Source organism: Oryx dammah, unplaced genomic scaffold, assembly GCF_014754425.2.
Source record: "Oryx dammah isolate SB20612 unplaced genomic scaffold, SCBI_Odam_1.1 HiC_scaffold_3, whole genome shotgun sequence".
NCBI lineage: Eukaryota > Metazoa > Chordata > Mammalia > Artiodactyla > Bovidae > Oryx > Oryx dammah.
Window position 1 is genome coordinate 23864497 of NW_024070187.1, and position 23226 is coordinate 23887722.

The 23226-nt window shown below is 37.6% G+C and overlaps 1 protein-coding gene across 1 annotated transcript in view; it reads left to right on the forward strand.

The window, feature by feature from the left end:
* The window catches only part of EMCN (endomucin), a 156265-nt gene that overhangs the window by 121860 nt on the left and 11179 nt on the right, over positions 1-23226 (forward strand). The window contains exons 10-14 of the mRNA XM_040238381.1: positions 10325-10417; positions 10864-10917; positions 13028-13123; positions 17615-17639; positions 18792-18853. Coding sequence (XP_040094315.1) covers positions 10325-10417; positions 10864-10917; positions 13028-13123; positions 17615-17639; positions 18792-18853 — 330 coding nt within the window. The remainder of the gene's footprint in view (positions 1-10324; positions 10418-10863; positions 10918-13027; positions 13124-17614; positions 17640-18791; positions 18854-23226) is intronic.

The following is a 23226-nucleotide window of genomic DNA, read 5'->3' on the forward strand; positions in this document are numbered from 1 at the left end:
AGTTCTAACTGTTGCTTCCTGACCTGCATACAGGTTTCTCAAGAGGCAGGCCAGGTGGTCTGGTATTCCCATCTCTTGGAGAATATTCCACAGTTTGTTGTGATCCACACAGTCAAAGGCTTTGTCATAGTCAATAAAGCAGAAGTAAATATTTTTCTGGAACTCTCTTGTTTTTTCAGTGATTCAACGGATGTTGGTAATTCAATCTCTGGTTCCTCTGCCTTTTCTAAAACCAGCTTGAACATCTGGAATTTCATGGTTCACGTACTGTTGAAGCCTGGCTCGAAAATTTTGAGCATTACTTTACTAGCATGTGAAATGAGTGCAATTGTGCAGTAGTTTGAGCATTCTTTGGCATTGCCTTTCTTTGGGATTAGAATGAAAACTGACCTTTTCCAATGCTGTGGCCACTGCTGTGTTTTCCAAATGTGCTGGCATATAGAGTGCTGCACTTTCACAGCATCATCTTTTAGGATTTGAAATAGTGCCACTATAATTCCATCACCTCCACTAGCTTTGTTCATAGTGATGCTTTCTAAGGCCCACTTGACTTCACATTCCAGGGTGTCTGGCTCTAGGTGAGTGATCACACCATCGTGATTATCTTGGTCATGAAGATCTTTTTTGTACAGTTCTTCTGTGTATTCTTGCCACCTCTTCTTAATATCTTCTGCTTCTGTTAAGTCCATATAATTTCTGTCCTTTATGGAGCCCATCTTTGCATGAAATGTTCCCTTGGTAGCTCTAATTTTCTTGAAGAGATCTCTAGTCTTTCCCATTCTATTGTTTTCCTCTATTTCTTTGCGTTGATCGCTGAGGAAGGCTTTCTTATATCTCCTTGCTCTTCTTTGAAACTCTTCATTCAAGTGGGTATATCTTTCCTTTTCTCCTTTGCTTTTCACTTCCCTTCTTTTCACAGCTATTTGTAAGGCCTTCTCAGACAGCCATTTTTCTTTTTGGTACTTCACTTTCTTGGGGATGGTCTTGATCCCTGCCTCCTGCACAATGTCACAAACCTCCATCCATAGTTCGTCAGGCACTCTGTTTATCGGATCTAGTCCCTTAAATGTATTTCTCACTTACACTGTATAATCATAAGGGATTTGACTTAGGTCATAGCTGAATTGTCTAGTGGTTTTCCCTACTTTCTTCAGTTTAAGTCTGAATTTGGCAATAAAGAGTTCATGATCTGAGCCACAGTCCGCTCCTGGTCTTGTTTTTGCTGACTATATAGAACTTCTCCATCTTTGGCTGCAAAGAATATAATCAGTCTGATTTTCGTGTTGACCATCTGGTGACGTCCATGTGTAGGGTCTTCTCTTGTGTTGTTGGAAAACAGTGTTTGCTCTGACCAGTGCATTCTCTTGGCAAAACTCTATTAGCTTTTTCCCTGCTTCATTCTGTACTCCAAGGCCAAATTTGCCTGTTACTCCAGGTATTCTTGACTTCCTAGTTATATATTAAAAAGCTTCTCGATGTTTTCGGATCCTATTATCCAAATTGTGAATTTAAGGTAAGACTATGTGTATATTCAGGGAGAGACATGAGAACATTCTAAAACTTTCAGAATGCTGCAAAAAATTTCATTTATCTCATTGCTAATGATGCCATTAGCAAGTAAAAGATGAACTCAGCTAACTTAAAATCTCTTGGTTGCATGGCTTTATGAAAAGGAAACAGAAAGGGTGTTGAGTTGTGCTCACCTTATGTTTTAGCTCTTCCACTTCTTGTCAGAGGTGTTACCTCATCTCTGTGAGCCACTGTATCTCCACGTTTACAGTACAGAATAAAAGTGTTTAAGAATAAGGTAAGTTAGTGTGTATGGAAGCAATTAGCATGGTGCCCCATTTATTCTTTGCATATGTATATAATTTTCTGGAATATAATAACTATATTAAATCACAAAAGAAAAATATGTCTTCCTTCTATATATATTTCTACAGTTACTTAAAGTAAACAAATCTCTAGTCATGGTTACTATTGGGTTAGAGGGTGCTATTACCTCTGGTTAGTTATGCTGATGACCCAAAGCAAAGTGAAAGAAATTTGAGATAAATTGTTTTTGCATAGCTTAAAGAGTACAAGTAGGTCAGAATGTTAAGGTCTGATGGGAGAAAAAATTAATTTTTATCATGTGAAGGCAGGAAAGTTTCCTTTAAATATTTTGCCCATTGAGTACATGGGGTGTTCCATTAAGGGTGAAAATGCAGATTAGTGAAAGTGAAATTGAAGTCGCTCAGTCGTGTCCGACTCTTTGCGACCCCATGTACTGTAGCCCACCAGGTTCCTCCATCCATGGGATTCTCCAGGCAAGAATACTGGAGTGGGTTGCCATTTCCTTCTCCAGGGGAATCTTCCCAACCCAGGGATCAAACCCAGGTCTCCCACACTGCAAACAGATGCTTTAACCTCTGAGCCACCAGGGAAGCCTGAAAATGCAGATTAGCAAGGACAAAATCTGGCTTAAAAGGAACCCTGATAAAAAAAGACTCTAAAGTCTTAAAGCTAAAAGTCACCTCAGGGTCGGGGGGAAAGAGTTAATTCTGAAAATTACATACAGGCTATGCAGGTAAAGGAATAGCTGACTACAAAAGTAACATAATTTCAGAGAATCAAGAATAGAAGAGTAGAGGAAATCTGTATTTTGTGAAGATTGTTTAACTCTGATATCAGAATTTAACATAAGTGACATAAAACCACACACCAATTTTACCTACTACTCTTGGCATCAAAATCCTAACTTATTAAAATACTAATTAATGATATATGAATAGTTGCAGAGACATTTCCCATCTCTAAAAAGCTTAGCTTTGCTTACGTTTTTATTCTTTTAAAGTAAGTCAGGCTCTTCAGTATAAGAAGTGCTTGCTCTAGAAGATGTGCTGTATATACAATGGAATATTACTCAACCATAAAAACAAATGAAATAATGTTATTTGCCACAACATGGATGGGCCTAGGGATTATCATATTATGTGAAGGAAGTCAGATAGAAAGAGACAAATGTCATATGGTATGATGTATATGTAGAATCTAAAAAAAAAAAAATGATACAAACGAACTTATCTACAGAACAGAAGTAGAGTCACAGATATAGGAAACAAACTTATGGTTACCAAAGGGACTCATGAAGGGTGTGGGGAGAGGTAAATTAGAAATTTGGGATTAACATGTGTACACTCAGTTCAGTTCAGTTCAGTTCAGTCGCTCAGTCGTGTCCAACTCTTTGTGACCCCATGAATCGCAGCATGCCAGGCCTCCCTGTCCATCACCAACTCCCAGAGTTCACCCAAACTCACGTCCATTGGGTCGGTGATGCCATCCAGCCATCTCATCCTCTGTTGTCCCCTTCTCCTCCTGCCCCCAATCCCTCCCAGCATTAGAGACTTTTCCAATGAGTCAACTCTTCGCATGAGGTGGCCAAAGTACTGAACTTTCAGCTTCAGCTTCAATCCTTCCAAAGAACACCCAGGGCTGATCTTTAGAATGGACTGGTTGGACAGTACTATATATAAAAATAGGTAAACAAAAAAGACCTACTGTGTAGCACAGGGAACTATACACAATATCTTGTAATGACCCGTAATAGGAAAGAATCTGAAAAAGAATATATAATATTTGTATGTGTGTGTGTATAACTGAATCACTGTGCTGTACACTTGAGACTAACACAACCTTGTAAGTTAAACATATGTCAACATAAATAAATGAAATTAGAGGAAAAACATTAAAAAAATAAAAGTGACCTCAGGGATCCTATCAGCATATTGCCTCTCAAAGCACAGGGTGGGACCAACTATACTCATAGCATTTATTGACTGAACTGCTGATGTGCTGCTTACTTATATAATAGATCATATTCCACTCTGAAAACAAAAGCCTAGAGTAAACCATGCTCTCCTTCCCTAAATGTCAGGATGCTCAGAATCAATTATTACAGCCAACATCAGCAACCATACTGATGCTTGGTATTAACTCAGAAGGAGCTTATTTGTTTCTTCCATTTGCCATTGCTTTGATTTCTTATTTCTGTTCATCTTATGCTATATATCATTGCTGCTGCTAAGTTGCTTCAGTCGTGTCCGACTCTGTGCGACCCCATAGACTGCCTCCTACTAGGCTCCTCCGTCCCTGGGATTCTCCAGGCAAGAACACTGGAGTGGGTTGCCATTTCCTTCTCCAATGCATGAAAGTGAAAAGTGAAACTGAAGTCCCTCAGTCGTGTCCGACTCTTAGTGACCTCGTAGACTGTAGCCTACCAGGCTCCTCTGTCCATTTTTCCAGGCAAGAGTACTGGAGTGGGGTGCCATTGCCAATATATATCATTACTTAACTAAAATAAAAAGTTCAAGAAAGCCGTAAGGGACTCCTGTAGCTCAAATCCCTCCTCAGGGATGTCCACAGTTCCCAGGGGGAGGACTGCTTTCGTGTCCTTGCCAGGCTCAATCATTGGCTGGGAGCTGCCTGCAGGAAGTATGAAACCAGTAAAAACACAAGGATGGAATTCAGAGAGCAAGTGGAGATCCTCAGTCAAAATTTACACTATCGGTTGTTCGCCTTTGATGACACGCATTCTCATAGTCACCAGAGTGCCCTGGTACAGCAATAAGGTCTTCTGTCTTAAAAGCTTTCCATAATTTATCTAATAAGTCACTTCAGTTGTGTCCACCTCTTTGCAACCATATGGACTGTAGCCCGCCAGGCTCCTCTGGCCATGGGATTCTCCAGACAAGAATACTGGTGTGAATTGCCATGCTGTCCTCCAGAGGAGCTTCCCAGCCCAGGGAGTGAACCTGCATCTCTTTATCTCCTGCATTGTCAGACTGGTTCTTTACCACTAGTGCCACCTGGCAAGAGCCAAATGTGTACCACTATCAGATGCCAATATGGTAAATTTGGATATGCATTATTACAATAGACTTGACTCTGCAGGTCTCTATTACAACAGAGTTTGTTCCAAGGGTCTCTGCCTCAAACAGCCTGCTCCAAGTTCTAGCCTGAAGTTTGCAAACTAAATTTAAGTCATGACATATCAATAATTTGATATTGAATACAGTCAACAAAAGTAAATGTCTAAGAGCAAATTTATATCATCTAAGAACACCATACACTCAGGTTTCTCCAGTTTCTGACCAGAGCAAAGAAGCTTCTGGAAACATTTAAGTGTCTGCAGAGTCATATACTTAGAAAATCTGAGAAAATTAGATAAATTGACTTTGGTTGAAAGACACAACTCTCTAGGTGCCTAATCACAATATAACAATTGTTCTTATACTATAAAGATTATATTATTATACTGTTATAAAATAATATGGGCTTCCCTGGTGGCTCAGATGGTAAAGAATCTGCCTGCTAATGGAGAACCGCATGTTTGATCCCTGGGTCGGGAAGATACCCTGGAGAAGAGAATGGTAACCCCCTCCAGTATTCTTGCCTGGAGTGTTCCATGGACAAAGGAGACTGATTGGCTATAATCCATGGGTTGCAAACAGTCAGACACCACTGGGTGGTTACACTTTCACTTTCATAAGGTAATATATTAATATAATATAAATTAACATGTATATTATACTTTTATATTAATTATGTATATAATAAACATATTAGTATCAACACTTCTCAAGAATTTTAATTTATTTTTATTCATTTAATTTTCACAACACTATGATGAAGAAAAATTATAATCACCATGTTTTTATTCTGAAATCCAGTTTTATTATTACTATTTCTGATCACAGAAACAGCACTTGCTCATAGTAAGTATTTTTAAAATAATCTAGGTTTAGAGAAGTATATAATATTGTAGACAGTTAAAATATTCCATAAATGGTATCAATTATTCTCAGAATAATTTTTAACAATTTGATATATCTTCTTGAATATTTTTAGATTCTTTGGTAACATTTATTACTAATACTGATGTTTTATCAAATGCAAGATTAGAGTACATGTATTTTTAAACTTTATATTTTTTCACTTCAGTCAGTTCAGTTGTCACTCAGTCGTGTCCAGCTCTTTGCGACCCCATGAACCACAGTACACCAGGCCTCTCTGTCCATCACCAACTCCCGGAGTTCACTCAAACTCATGTCCATTGAGTCGGTGATGCCATTCAGCCATCTCATCCTCTGTCATCCCCTTCTCCTCCTGCCCCCAATCCCTCCCAGCGTCAGAGACTTTTCCAATGAGTTAACTCTTTGCATGAGGTGGCCAAAGTACTGGAGTTTCAGCTTTAGCATCAGTCCTTCCTAAGAAAACCCGGGACTGATCTTCAGAATGGACTGGTTGGATCTCCTTGCAGTCCAAGGGACTCTCAAGAGTCTTCTCCAACACCTCAGTCCCAAAGCATCAATTCTTTGGTGCTCAGCCTTCTTCACAGTCCAACTCTCACATCCATACATGACCACAGGAAAAACCATAGCCTTGACTAGATGGACCTTTGTTGGCAAAGTAATGTCTCTGCTTTTGAATATGCTATCTAGGTTGGTCATAACTTTCCTTCCAAGGAGTAAGCGTCTTTTAATTTCATGGCTGCAATCACCATCTGCAGTGATTTTGGAGCCCCCCAAAATAAAGTCTGACACTGTTTCCACTGTTTCCCCATCTCTTTCCCATGAAGTGATGGGACCAGATGCCATGATCTTCGTTTTCTGAATGTTGAGCTTTAGGCCAAATTTTTCACTCTCCTCTTTCACTTTCATCATGAGGCTTTTTAGTTTCTCTTCACTTTCTGCCATAAGAGTGATGTCATTTACATATCTGAGGTTATTGCTATTTCTCCCGGCAATCTTGATTCCAGCTTGTGCTTCTTCCAGTCCAGCGTTTCTCATGATGTACTCTGCATAGAAGTTAAATAAGCAGGGTGACAATATACAGCCTTGACATACTCCTTTTCCTGTTTGGAACCAGTCTGTTGTTCCATGTCCAGTTCTAACTGTTGCTTCCTGACCTGCATAGATGTTTCTTAAGAGACAGGTCAGGTGGTCTGTGATTCCCATCTCTTTCAGAATTTTCCACAGTTTATTGTGATCCACACAGTCAAAGGCTTTGGCATAGTCAATAAAGCAGAAATAGACGTTTTTCTGGAACTCTCTTGCTTTTTCCATGATCCAGCGGATGTTAGAAATTTGATCGCTGGTTCCTCTGCCTTTTCTAAAACCAGCTTGAACATCTGGAAGTTCACGGTTCACGTATTCCTGAAGCCTGCCTGTCTTGGAGAATTTTGAGCATTACTTTACTAGCGTGTGAGATGAGTGCAATTGTGTGGTACTTGAGCATTCTTTGGCATTGCCTTTCTTTGGGACTGGAATGAAAACTGACCTTTTCCAGTCCTGTGGCCACTGTTGAGTTTTCCAAATTTGCTGGCGTATTGAGTGCAGCACTTTCACAGCATCATCTTCCAGGATTTGAAATAGCTTAACTGGAATTCCATCACCTCCACTAGCTTTGTTCATAGTGATGCTTTCTAAGGCCCACTTGACTTCACGTTCCAGGATGTCTGCCCTAAACAACTTTTTAGATGTGGAAACTCAAACACAGAGTTGAAGTGCCTTGCCTAAGATTCCACAGCAAGTAAGTGCTCAAGTCACATCTGAGCCCAAGGGCCCAGTCTTCAGAATCATGCTCTCAACCATCCACTGCACCTCTCTTGTACCTCCCCTGCTGATAATGTTTAAGGAGTAATGTGGGATAATAAGAGTCTCAATGAGATCCACAGAAGTCATCAGCTCTGCACATATCATGGCTCCCTCCATCTTAATTGCAGGAAGAATCACATTAAACTGACAATTTATGAATTCAGCCAAGACCTGTCATTTTATCAGTGTGTTCATGCTAATGGACGGGGTTTCTCAAATTATAAGTTAATTCCCTTTAAGTGGGTCATGACAAATATTTTTTAAAATGAAGTAAAAGAGTTTAGAAAACACAAGAAGGCATTTAATGTAATAGAGGTGAAGTGTGTGTGTGTGTGTGTGTGTGTGTGTGTGTGTGTTGATATTTTAACTAAAGGTAGTGGTTACAAGAAAAAAAATAAATATTTATTCAAGGAGTCATATCCCCTTTTAAAAATAATTAATTCTAGGGACTTCTGTGATGGTCTAGTGGTTACAAATCTGCCTTCCAATGTATGGGATTCGGGTTTAATCCCTGGTTTGCCAACTAAAATCCCACATGCCACAGAGTGGGGCAACTACTGAGCCCCTGTGCCATGTGCCAAATAAATAAATATTTTTTAAAAGGGGTTAATCCTGTTGCCCACCTGTGGATCATTGGCAATAACAGCACTGGATAGTCAATACAGTTTAAGTAGAAAAGCTTGGAGTTTCATCTGATCCAGATAGATTATACTCAGAACTGTAGCCACCACTTAGCATGCCTATGAAAAGGTAATAAGGTAGAATGTGGAGTGTTGAAAATTAACCCTTGGGAAATCCCAGGAGGATCAATGCCTTTGGTTATTTAATCAGCTATCTTATTCTCTACCAACACAACCAAAAGAGCATTCATCTTTACTAGAACACTTGATCCTGGTAAAAGCAGCTAAGCACCAAGCTTTCAGCGAGTTCCTACTCTTATCTTTAAAATTCCTTTTTCTGCCTGCTCAGTGCATAGCCTGACATTTTCCTTTGTTCTTATGGGCATATATCTAGCTTCCTCCCACAGATCTCTTGCATAGAAAGAACTGTACAGACTCTTAACATTTTTCTTCCCCCACGGATGTCAGAAACACATAAGCATGCGGTGCGTGCTGGGCTGTGGGTGGCAAAGAGAGAAAGATCCCAGGCAGTCACAGGCAACATCTATTTCTTTTATGTACTTGTACATGACCTTCATATTCCTAAGGGGCCATAATTATAAGAGATGACTCTTACATCATCTAAGCAGTCAGTTATACTTTATTGCACACCCGCTGTAGTCAAAACTTCACGTGAATGGTGGGAATGATGGCCCTCACACTCCAGGAACTTGCAGTGCACTATAGAGACAAGGCAAACAGGTGTGATTAAAAGATACTACTTCATACTTGAAGAAAAATAGAATGATTTTTCAAAATCTTTTCTAGATACAAATTACATTTTATTATAGATTCATGAGAATAAATGCTGTACACTTAGAAAACATTTAATTATCTATATTTCCTTGAAATTTTTTGAGATTTATGAATTTGGAATAATACATTTTTATTTATTATTTTTTTTTGTTTGAGTCATTCTGATGAAAGATGGAAGATATTCACCTAAGCCAACAAATAATGACAATCTAAAAATAACATTTTCCATGGGAAAAAAGAGCAGTGGACATGCATCCAAGCAGCAGTTGCTCTGGAGAAACCAAACAAGTATAAATCACTGCTGCACTTTCAAGATAAAAATGAAGGGATCTTCCATCAATTTTCCCCAGTTCTTCCAGTCAAAGCCTCCATTGCAGTCTTTCTCTTTGACCACTAAAGAACACTATAAACTGCATTTCTGTCCAGTTTAAGTATTTATAATAATAATATAAAAATCAGTATCACTCAAAGTTGTAATATCTAAAATGTGATGAATGCTTTTGCATTGATTTGCATTCCATCCCCTGTTGGCTCAGACAGTATACAGTCTGCCTGCAATGCAGGAGACTGGGATTTGATTCCCCGGTCAGGAAGAACCCCTGGAGAAGGAAATGGGCAACCTACTCTAGTATCTTGCATCTTGCCTAGAGAATTCCATGGACAAGGGAACCTGGTGGGCTACAGTCCATAGGGTCACAAAGAGTTGGACATGACTAAGGGCTTCCCTAGTAGCTCAGACTTAGCAACAGCAGCAGCAGTAGCTCAGATGGTAAAGAATCTGCCTGCGATGCAGGAGACCCAGGTTTGATTCCTGGGTCAGGAAGATCCCCTGGAGAAGGAAATGGCAACCCACTCCAGTACTCTTGCTTGGAGAATTCCATCGACGGAGGAGACTGGTGGGCTCAGTTCATGGGATCACAAAGAGTCGGACACAACTGTGTGACTAACTCAACTTTCACTTTTCAAGAAACTTACACCTCTTACAGTAGGTGATATAAGCTATAGCCTAAAATGAAACACTTGTTCAAGTTTTATTTTTGGCCAGTTCTTGAAGATATAATACTAACACCTAGGCTTTGTCATTCCAAATTTAATCATCTATACAGGAGGAACACATGATTTAATGTACAGTTGTATATATCCCATTATTCAGTGATAAATGGTTTTTACAGATCATCCGAAATGCAAACGTTTTGAATCTGCACAGAAATCCAGAAAGAAAAGTAAATACTATAATCTGACTCTGACTCTAGGTTTATTGTTTTCCTACAGTTAACACTTCACCACCAGAAGCATCATCTTTCAGAACCACTACATTATCCTCAATATCAGTTACAACTCCAGAAAACATCTCCCCGTCTCAAGGTATGAATTCTGTGTGCATGAGTGGAAGCTTGCTTTGCTTGACTACTTCTCACCAAGAAAATGTCACCAATTAAAAAAAAAACAAAAACAAAAAAACAGACTACTGAGATATAACTGATATAGAAAAACAGACTGCACATTCTCAGAAAGGGAGGGGACACGAGCAGACTTTTGGAGGTGATGGCTGTCTGTTACCTTGATTGTGGGGATGGTTTCACGGGTATGTGCTTGTGTCCAAACTCTTTAGATTGTATACATTAACTCCCTACCAATCTCGAGTCATAACACAGGACTCTTTCAGAATGAAATAAAATGTTTTCACTCGAAGCTTCATACCTATCCATCACAGAGGCTACCTAAATAGAGAGTGGGGAGGTGAGGGCAGGCTTAAGAGGACTGGCACATGTTAACCTAAGGTGACTTTTTTTTTTTTCTTAAAATAATAGGCCTTGAGAATGCAAAAAATGCAAGCGCTTCTACAACCAGCCCCTCTTATTCCAGTGAGTAACACATATATCTTCATTCAATGCAGTAAGTAGTTCTGCAGAATGTTTGAATGTCACCAGTAAGGGAAGGGATTCAACTATAAACAGCCTTTTCTCAACTTTACTTAACCGGCAATCTCATTATAATCCCATATAACTGCTTCGAAAGTTTTCTTCTATTGAACTTGTTTTAATAAATACACTTTGAGCATTTTTTTCCTTACCTTAGTGCCAAGCAATTACCACCAGAGGTCACGGTGAATTGATGGGGCTAGCCTCAAATAAGCCAAAGTGCACAGGCAGAGATCTCCATAAAAATGAAAATTCACCTTTTCAGAACTTTATTTTAATGTCAAAAACAGCCTTTTAAGAAATGTTCGATCTTAGCAAACACACACACACACACATATGTATATAACATACTGTATATACTAACACTGAATAGAGAGGATATTCATGAATTTCCTTGGAAATTAAGAATAAGATAAATATATATATGCAGCTGTGGTGAAAAAAGATTATCTTAGGTTTAGGTAAAGTCATCCCATTCAAGAAGTCAGCACTGCATTTATGGAGCTGCTGTGTCATGGAGTCTTCATTTCAGGAAGCACTAGTGATCGCATGCAAGATCTAATATGATCCCAGGAAGACCTACTCAAAACAATTATTTAACCATAACAGTGAAGTGTAACCCACCCTACCAATGAATTGGAGAGCTATTCTCAACCCCTGATAAATATAAGCATTACATACTCAAGTAGATGAGAACACCTAACTGACTAGTAACTGTAACTTCTGTATCTCAACTTAAATTCCTGTGGCAGCTTTTTCCTTTCATCACTCTTGTTTTAACCTGGGAAATCACTGCCAGAAAAGAAGGCAAATTCTAAAACACACAGCAAAACCCTCTCTTAATAAGAATAGGAAAAACTCACCCTAATTACTACTGCAGCAGCACCATACCCACAAGTAAACATTCATAAATACATACATATTTCTTAGACCACATTGTTGCACTGTAATATCCTTTTATATTCAGTTATGTTCTAATTTTAAGATATTATTACAGAAAGATATTTGTAATTTTCTTAGGAAGTCAGCTTTATGACCAAAGTATTTTCAATAGAACCAGTAAAAGATATATCTTTTTTTCTTATAGTTTTAGCAAGATACAATTGACATACAACACTGTATAAGCTTAAACTGTACTTACATCATAAAATCTCACAATAGTAAACATCTATCATCTCATATAGATATAAAATTAAAGAAATATAAAAAAATTGTGATGAGAACTCAAGACTTTGTTACTCTCTTAACTTTCATATATAACATTTGTTGTTGCTGTTGTTTTTCAGTCACTTAGTCGTGTCCGACGCTTTGTGACCCCATGGACTGCAGCATGCCAGGCTTCCCTGTCCTTCACCATCTCTCAGAGCTTGCTCAAACTCATGTTCTTTGAGTTAGTAATGCCATTGAACCATCTCGTCCTCTGTCATCCCTTTCTCCTCCTGCCTTCACTCTTTCCCAGCATCAGGATCTTTTCTAATACTTCAGCTCTTCGCATCAGATGGCCAAAATATTGGAGCTTCAGTTTCAGCATCAGTCCTTCTAATGAACATTCATACATACAACAATGAATATATAACATACAACAGTGTTAATTATTAATATATTTAGCAAGTTGTTCATTATATCCCTAGTACTTTTTATCTTCTAATTAAAAGTTTGTGCTTTTGACTCTCTTCATCCAAGCTATACATCAGTAGCTTCATTATAAAGTAGTGAAGAATATAAAGCATGCATATGGGTCTGGTTCTAAGGGACATCGTCTGTGTGGTCAGTCTCCCATTTCCTCATTCTTTCAGTCACCAAGAGAGTCTTCCTTAGATTTGGAGTTTTATTTCAGAAAGGCTACAAGACTGACATCATGTGGGTACGTCAGAAATAACAACTAAAGAATAACCCATGAATCAGATACATCTTCTTTGCTTAAAATGTAATGTTTTTAATAAAATGATGTTTAAAGAAGAAAGGAAGCATGTATGCTTTTTCTCAGTTAATAATCTATGTGTTGTGAGATTCAATACCCACTCTAACTGACGATGTCTCCAATACCTTTTAGGTTTTATTTTGCCGATGGTTATTGCTTTGATTGTAATAACACTTTCAGTCTTCGTTCTGGTGGGTTTGTATCGAATGTGCTGGAAGACAGACCCAGGTAGGTAACCATGTTTTGTTTCATTTTATTTTCCTAAAAGGAGAATATGCTTGCTCAGCCTAAACTTGAATTTAAACTCTTAGTGAGAGAGAGGAAATTTACACAGGAACGAAATGCTATATTGGTTGATCACAGAAATAGAGAAAGGGTAGGAATCAATTGAGTGCTGGTGAATGTAAGGAATTAACTACTAATGGCAGGCTGGGGCTTCCCTGGTGGCTCAGATGGTAAAAAAAATCTGCCTGCAATGCTAGAGACCTGGGTTCTATCCCTGGGTCAGGAAGATCCACTGGAGAAGGGAATGGCTACCCACTCCATTATTCTTTCCTGGAGAATTCCACGGACAGAAGAGCCTGGCAGCCTACAGTCCATAGGGTCACAAAGAGTCGGAGACGACTGAGCGACTAACACTTTCACTAATGGCGGATGTTATCGGATATGGGCACATTCTTTTTAACGAAAAAGCCCTAGGTGGATGGTTGGGGAGTATGGTACTAAAGATGGCATAAAATGACATGCCTTAGCTATAGGGAAGACTTGTTCCATTACCATGTAACAGAATAAAGAGAAATACTGGGACCCATAATTTCCCTGTGGGATCCATAATTTCAAGAAGAGTGTTTTGCGTCTTACTTCCCCCTTGGGAGGCACAGCTTCCTTCCTATGAAGGTGTCTTCCAGGACTGTTGTGTTCTGCTAATTTAATTAGTTCTTCCAGATTGAACACTATTGCCATTTTTAGAGGGATTCTAGTGCCACAATTCTTTGTGATCCTCCTTAATCTCTCCATTAGCAATGAAAAGTCTTGCTTCTTTCATTTAAAATGACATTGCCTTCTTTTACATCCTCACTGGTTGTTTTCCTCTTTTTTGCTGTTTCATCTTCTCCTCCCTGCCTCTTGAATATTGATGGCTCCCCTAATTGCATTTTATTTTAAAGTGTTTTTTAAAATAAACTTTTAAACTTAAGGATAGATTTAGGTTTACAGAAAAGTTGTGAAGATAGTTACAGAGTTCCCTTAATAATAATAATAATACCCTTATTATTAATATATTAGTATGATATAATTGCCACAATTAACCAAAATTGATATATTATTAACTAAAGTCCCCATTTATTCAAATTACTTTCAATCTTTATTCAGTCTTTTTTTCTGTTCTAGGAACTTGAGCACTCTTTTCATTTGATGCTTGTTTAAATCCCCTTCAGTTCCCAGGAACGCGCGTATGTTGCCTTAAACTTTAATCTGTCTTCTCATTTCAGACACCTTCCTGGTGGTATTAATATAATGGAGTGCTATGTATTCTGCTTCATCCATGTTATTCCTTCTCCTAGAATGTCCAGCCCACTGCTTAACTTTTATATACACCTAATCTCCATCTTATTCATTAGGATTTACCTTAAAAGCAGATTTAATCTATATTTTTTAATATCTCACCTCTTTAAGCAGAGTAGAGTGTTTTGACTCTATTGAATTTAATGATATTATTCATCACACTATAGTGTAGTTACTTCTGTATAAGCCTACTTCCTCTGCAAGCCAAACATTTTATTCTGTTTAGGCTGTTGTAACAAAAATGATGTAGACTAGGTGACTTAAACAACAAAAATTTATTTCTCACAGTTCTGGAGGTTAAATTCAATCAAGGCACCATCAGATTTGATTTCTGATGAACACACTCTTCCTGGTTTTTATACCTGCCTGTGTCTTCACGTGGGAGAAGGGACAAGAGAACTCTCTGGGTCTTTTTTACAAGGGCACTAAGCCTTTCCTGAGGACTCTTCCCTCATGACCTAATTGCTTTCTAAAGATCCAGCATCCTAATATCATCATATCGGGCATCAAAATTTAACATATGAACGTTAGGGGGACATAAACTTTCAGTCCATAGCATCAGACAACCCCTCCAAGTTACAAACTACATATGACTCATGTTGCATTGTGCGTAACGCAGAGCAGAGAGAGTCTTACTCAATCTTGTAAATTTTAGTGAAATAAAACCTTTCCTTTCCTCACTTTAACTCTAAATAGTTTGCTAATAGAACTCTACCTAAGACTCATATACTGTTAAAAAAGTAAAAATCAATCATTTTTATAACATATATGGTATATATGTTTATATATAAACACATGTATATATGTGGTATTATGTATATATGTGGTATTTCTGTTTACCCTGTGGACAGTGTGCCCCAGGGCACTAATGGATGCTGTTCCTGAGGCCAATCCCTGACCCTGCAGGGTGTGAACAGTTTGGCATCTGTGCATGACAGTGCAAAGGGAAGTCATGAGATGAAAACAGCAGTGTTCATTTTAGCTCTTGCTGGAAAATAAGAAGAAAACAAATCAATGTCTTTCCCTTTGGGAGTTAAGTGAATAAACTTCTTAATAATGTCTGAAATATGTTTTCTCACTCAGTTTCCAGAGGGGAAGTAGCATTTTTATAAATCAGTTTGATTTCTCTAAGTTCCTAAACCACCAATCAGGAAATCAACCAATCAAGTGGAAAACAGAGAGTGCTGAGTATATAGAATAGGAAAAAAATTTGTGGAGTAAATGCATTTGTAAAAATACCGTGTACTGAAAAACTGCTTTGCATAGGGAGATTTGTAAATAAATTATTTGAAAAGTTGGTGATGATGAACCATACCATTTAGGGAAAAAAACATGTAAGATTCCTACCACTATGGAATTATTCTGAAGACAGGCAGTAGTTTATAACCAAATTGGGCAGTTGGACAATTAGCCAAATCCATTTGATTGTTGTCAGCTTTGTTTCCTACACAGAATTTACAGCATTGTTATCATTAAATTAACACCATAAAACACCTGCAGTTAATCGCTCTTTAAGTATGTGGGTGAGACTTCATTAAATTCAGAAAATTCGTAAACTCACTCTACTCTCTGGAAGCCAATGTGAATCAGAGGTTTTTTATGAAACTAAACTCAACCATTCCATCCTAAAGGAGATCAGTCCTGGATGTTCATTGGAAGGACTGATACCAAAGCTGAAACTCCAATACTTTGGCCACCTCATGCAAAGAGCTGACTCATTGGAAAAGACCCTGATGCTGGGAGGGATTGGGGGCAGGAAGAGAAGGGGACGACAGAGGATGAGATGGCTGGATGGCATCACCGACTTGATGCACATGAGTTGGGGTGAACTCCAGGAGTTGGTGATGGACAGGGAGGCTTGGCATGCTGTGATTCATGGGATTGCAAAGAGTCGGACACGACTGAGTGACTGAACTGAACTGAACTGAAACTTAACTGGATAATGCTGACTGTAGTGTGAACTTTAAGCCTATTAAGAATGGGATATATACATAAAGTAACCTGCTGGTGTGCATCTATCTGCTAGTGAACCCATATTACAGTCTTATAAGGAAAAATATTAAAGCAAGCATACGAGAAAATATCTGTTCATCCTGCAACAAGGCTATGAGCATTACAGGTGATATCATATGTAACAGTTATAGTGGGAATTTTTAAATATTGTTAAAACATTTAGCTTATGGTAAGAAAGATGAGGTTAGATCTAGTTGGTAAACAGCATATGTTGGAGTATCTTAACCAAAGTGACAGAAATAGAAGTGGCCAAAACTTGAGTGGAAATCAAGGTCTTTATAAGACAGTAATGCTCAAAGTCAGGAGAATGATATTCAAAGGTATATCCTGATGACCAGAGCTATCTTAGATGTGAAAGGAAATCCAAGAGATAAGAACCAGTAGCCATGGAATAAATCACAGCAAAATCAGGAACAAAGCAAGGACTTTAAGCAATTCCATTAACTATTTTGACTAATAGGCCATAGATTAGTTTTGACCAGCACCTCCTGCTCCAATGAGGCTATGGTCTTATGCAAAATGAATCATCCTGTGTTCACACTCTAACCAAATGCTTGTGGACTAGCCTGGCAAAGTGGGTGGAAGATTAGTCGCAGTAGTAGCCTCAGTGACATTTTTCAGGGTACTTTTGAGAGGCTGAATCTGTGGGCTTCAGATGCAATTAGAAGCAATATCTGCCTCGTGGCTCACAACAGATATGGAGATTTGGGTCCCCAGAAAGAGCAATGTACAAAGAAAAGCCAAAAAATCAATTCTCAGTTCTAAAAAGGTAATTCAAGACTTTGAGGCTAATTTGTTTTCAGAGATACTGAAATAAATGGAGACAGTTTTTGGTATCTGTGGAATGTGTGATAATGGATAATATTCCACATTGTGGTATGAAACTATAAGGTTAAAATCAGTCCAGAACTGAGTTCAGTGGAGTTGGCCTATTTGAGACTAGACTGTGAATATATTAGCCATGACTGAGGAATGAGTGGTAACCATCTCCCAGGAAATGATCAGTGGGACAAGGAATAGGGGGAGAGATTAAAAAGTTAAGAATTGACTTTAGAAGCATCTTTGCATAGAAAGTGGTGGGTGTCTCAGGGTTTTTGTAGCCAAGCTGTTAGCAGTTCTAATAACAATTTCCTTGTCTTCTAGGCACACAGGAAAATGGAAATGAACAGTAAGTAACTGCATCATTTTTTTTTTTTTTCTGGAAGCTCTATAGTTTACATAAGGAAAAGCATTGATCCTCTACTCATACTTTTGTTTTTTAAAGCATTTGGGTAGAAGGTACAATATCTGGGATTTGGCCCCCTATTTGTCAGGGAGCTTTCTCTATTCAAAAGAGAAATCCCAACAATTAAAAGAGAAGATTCCTCTTAAGCTTGGATAAAGTGGTAAAATTGCAAATCAAAAGTTGAAAAGGAAGACAGAGGAGTGAATACAGCCATGAGGAAAAAATCATAGACAGACATATCTAGATTTTTAAAATAGATTTCCCATAAAAATTTTCAATATGCTTCTCACAATTAGGTAAAATCGTGCCTACACCTTGAGAGAGCTCTGAGTGGCTTTACTTTAACAGCAAATGGTTACCCTGCTTGGTCTTTATTAAAACAAACAAAGCAGTCCTTAGCAATCCAGCCAACTGCTACCATCAAGATGGGGCAAAGAGACATACTGTTTTAATGTCAAAACCAAATTCTGTGTTTTCTGTGTTGACCTGTCTTTGTAGCCTGCTTAATTGTGGGTGTTTTTGTATATTCACTGGGTCGAGAACTTTAAGAATAATGTCCCTATACCACCTGGCCTTCCGAATTTAAAGTATAGGTTCTTGAGATGTCCAAGGAGAGGAACTGGGGTTTGAAACTATTTTGAACTGAGAAGGGGTAGGTGGGAACTTTTGTTGAAATAGACAGTTCAGACACTACACTGCAATATCCACGACCCCATGAAAATGAATGTCCCCAGAACTCAGACCAGTCTAAAAGGTTTGGAAACTCTTCTATGTCTTCCCCCTCACAATTCAGAAATGAAGGCATGTGTAATATGGACTCTGAGACAAGTGTTTCATATGACCCATTTTGACATTTAGTTTATCTAATGATCATCACTGTAACAGAATGACAGATTTATTGACTTGATTCCAGAAGTGAAAGTGCTGTAAAAGTTTGTGTCTTATATGAAGAGACACAAGTTTTGCAATAGAAACACCTAAAAATATATATGCACGTGTATCTTTGTCTTTCTGTTTATATAATGTTTTCTTTGTTCCACAGATATGTAATACTAATTACTGTGGTGTTAACTTAATGTTTTCTGTTTCAAATAGACCTCAGTCCGATAAAGAGAGTGTGAAGCTTCTCACTGTTAAGACAATTTCTCATGAGTCTGGTAAGCTCCCAATATGTTGATTAGATGAAAAATGCTTATTTCAAAATCTAACTTGAATTTTGTTCGTTGCCACAATAAAAAAGCCTAACTTCTTTAGAAATAATTATTAACCCCAAGAAATAAAGAAATTCTCCTATGAAGGAAAAGTGAGCCATAGAAATATCATTTGGGATAAGATATTAGACTATCTGACTTTGATAGGTTGCTTGTAGATGTATTCTAAAGAATGAGTGATGACTAGAGGCATTTTCTATTCTGCAGGAGTGACAGAAAAAACATTAAGCATGCCACAGGGTTTTTTTTTTTTTTAAAGTATTGTTGTTGTTTTGTTATATTTTTGGTAATGGCTGTGTATAACCACTTGGAACTTGGATTCATCAATTAAAATGTAAATCATATCTTATATCATTTCACATCATTTTAATTGAGCTTCTCAATGAGGACAAAACACAATTTTCTATTGATATAGTTTATATTTCTTTTTCCAGTTTCTTAGATTTTGATTTTGTTTGGTTTGAAATGTAAAAAGTTTTTCAAATATAGATATGATTTGTATGAGTTATATTTGTATCAAGAGTAATGAAAAATAGGATGCTAGATAGCTTTTAAAAATTAAAAAAAAAAGCAAATTCCTTTTTTTGTACTGAGTAGACCAATTATTTAAAACTCCAATATTCCAAAACAAATAAATAAAAAGTAATTTCAGTTTTACAAAACAATCTAGGTGGCTCTAACAAATATCAAGTTATATCCAAGACACTTAAAATATTCAATCACCCCAATTTAACCTATACAAAGTAGTCCCAGAATACATATGTTATGTTAAAGTGAAAGATATCAGATGATAAACATTGGAAATATATTGCAGAAAACAATTTTGTAAAACAGAAGACTTTAAATGTAGTTCCAATTCAAGATCAAGATATCAAACACTGATAGGGGTCCCAATTTCAGGTAGAGGATTCAAACTAGAACAAATTACAAACAAGAACTGAGAAGCAAGGGCACCCAAGATCTGCAGAGACATGGCCAAATAATCCGTCAAGTGAGCCATTTTCTTCAGACTTTCAGTCTTGTATCTTTCTGTTCTTTATTCCCACATTGTTTTCTTAAAGGTAACCATCTGAATGAGTGAAAGAGTAAAATTCATTCACAGGATAATTGGAAACCACTCACCAGTTTCTCCTAGCTGTTCACCAGCTTTGACTAAGTAGCCAAGCCTATTCTACTTGGTCAGGAAGGGACAGGCCAGAAGCCTGAATGTGAACTAATCATGAGCTCATGGAGGAGCTGGAGCATGACCACACTGTTTATCAAGAAAAGTTCTCAGAATCTGCCTAGATCTTGTAAGCTGCATCACAGTAATTTCATGCACTCTTCTTTATTTCCTGGAAAATGTAACCAAATTGCTCGGCAGCTTCTGGGGCTCTCCAAGCTCTGAGCTAGAAGCCCCTGGAGGGAAGCCGATGGCTGTTCTGGGGATAAGGGGGCTGGGATCAGGACCACCTGCTCTACCAGGGAAATGATAATTGACACCAGAATCAAGACTCTTGGGAGGGGAAATTGCCAGAGAACCTTGTGTTTCTTGGTTGCAAATTTGCTGATTCTTCTTTAAAGCCCAGGGATAATTCTGTATAAGCTGATATTACCCACTCTCACAGTAACTGCAATAATAAGTGGGTAAACCATGATGGGATGGTTCAGAAGGCCCTTAACTCTCCAAACTTCCTTTTCTCCAGAAGTAGCTTTTCTGGTCATAGGTCTAAGGAGGAAATATTACTATGGAAATAAAAAGGCTAGTCTTTGGGACTTCTATTTCTGCCAATCTCAAGTTAGGAAGCACACCTCTTTTAATAAAATAACTTCTCAAAGGTCAACCTAGCTGATTATAGAAAATATTTGGTAATAGAGCTAAAGTGAAATTGGTGACTCAGAGTTGATTTCAATGGCCTAGAACTGATAATCTAAAACATACTGCTCTTCAAATGCTTTTTGTACTACCACAGTTTTTATTAAACTTGATTAAAGTCTCTCTACCATTAACAGGACTTGATGGCTTCTGAAACATCTGAAAACAAATCTCTTTCCATATCTTCCCATCTTCTGAGACTTATTTGAATGTTCTTTCTTTACAAAATTATTCTCACCACACTCAAAGGAAGTTACAGTATCATAATTATTTTTACTTAAATATCCCTTCCCTAATAGTTACATCTTTCTTAAAATATAACTAGAATAAAGTCTGAAATAATTATAAAAATAAAGTCTAAATTTCTATCTCATATATAAAAAATTTTAAATATTTAAAAAATATAGAAAAGAATTTGTTAGAACAAATATGTGACTACCCACCATTCAGAATTGATGGTTGTTACATTTCATGGTATTTGCTACATGGCCTAAGAAATGTACCAACAAACATACGTTAATTAACACACCAAGGTTAGTAACATGAAATTTGAGCTTCAGTGGTCTTAAGAATTAATTGGATTAGTCAAAGGTCAATTTATAAGCTCCAGTCTTGTATCTCAAAATAAATTTTGCCATTTTAGAGGTCAATAAATCATGTTTCCAAGGAAACAGAGCTCTGTAGCAACCCACCTTCAGGGAAAATACCAGTGGATACTAAACTTCCTGGGTTTCTATAAGCCTCTATGCTTAAGGGTTATTGTTCTGAATGTTTTCTCCAGATAAAGCAGTTTCTTGCCCGAAATCTTCCTCTTCTGATTGTCTTGATGTTTATCCATCCATATTTTCTGATTCCTCTAAGTCTGATCTTCCTCAAGCAGATGTTTTTGTTGAAAATGTAGTCCTTAAATGTTTAGAGTTTGATTATTTCAATTGGGAGCTTTCTTTATTGTAAAAGAAAAGCCTGACTATACATGAGAATGTGCTTTCAGAAAAAAAACCAGGCACTGAACATAGCAGATCATGAAGCCCTTTATAAGAGCATACAAGATGCCTCTCAGATTTAACTAAAACTCTTGCCAAGGTAAACATCACCATGACTGATTGCAAAATATACATGTGACATGAGGCATTTTAAACATGATGCCCACTTACACCACGTGTCAGAAAGTTAATACAGGTTATCTCATTTTTAACATGTAAGGTTATAAAAATATGAACAAAATTGCCTAAATTAAGGAATACATGATTTCACCAAAGAAAGAAAACACAGTGATGCTGAATTTAATTTCAAAGTATTACTTGATTTTGAACCTTTTGAAGGGAGAAAAAGCAGATCTGAATTCATTATAATTTTCCTTTTCTTAGAAAACACTGATAAATTTGTATTATCTTATATTAAGTTCCAACACTTTGGCATGCCTTCCATGATGTGCCAGACTTCTCTTGATCAATTTTTGAACCATTTAATATTAATAACACAAACTCTTCACATGTCACTCACCTCCTATCCACTGTCCTCCTCAGTGAACTAAGGAGGAGACAGCACCTTGGTCTTCTTTGCCATTCCCACCTTCCCCTCCTACCCATTGTGGTAATTACACATTATTTATATATTGTTAGTATATTAGCACTAGTTAGTATGTTCTGGTAATTATTCATTAAATATACACTTCTCTGTTTATTTTTACAAATAAAAGTTCATTTATAAGTAGAAATGAACAAAATTGTAAAGATGAGCAAAAGATTCATAGATGTATAAAGCCATACAGAGATTCAAACTCTATCTTTTTAGCCCTTCAATTTTGACTCAGTCTCTGATGAAGGTAAAAGAGGAGAGTGAAAAAGCTTGCTTAAAACTCAACATTCAAAAAACGAAGATAATGACATCCAGTCCTATCACTTCATGGCAAATAGATGAGGAAAGAGTGGAAACAGTGTCAGATTTCATTTTCTTGGGCTCCAAAATCAATGTGGATGGTGACTGCAGCCACTAAATTAAAAGATACTTGCTTCTTGGAAGAAAAGCTATGACAAACCTAGACCGTGTATTAAAAAGCAGAGACAGCACTTTGCTGACAAAGGTCTGTATAGTCAAAGCCATGGTTTTTCTAGTAGTCATGTTTGGATCTGAGAGTTGGACTATAAAGAAGGCTGAGAGCCAAAGAATTGATTCTTTCAAATTGTGGTGCCAGAGAAGACTAGCACCCTCTTGAACCCTCTTGAGGGTCTCTTGGAGAGCAAGGAGATCAAACTAGTCCATCCTAAAGGAAATCAACCCTGAAAATTCATTGGAAGGACTGATGCTGAAGCTGAGGCTCCAATACTTTGACCACTTGGTGTGAAGAGCCAACTCATGGGAAAAACCCTAATACTAGGAAAGATTGAGGGCAGGAGGAGAAGAGGGCAACAGAAGATGAGATGGTTGGTTGGCATCACTTACTCTATGGACCTGAGTTTGAACA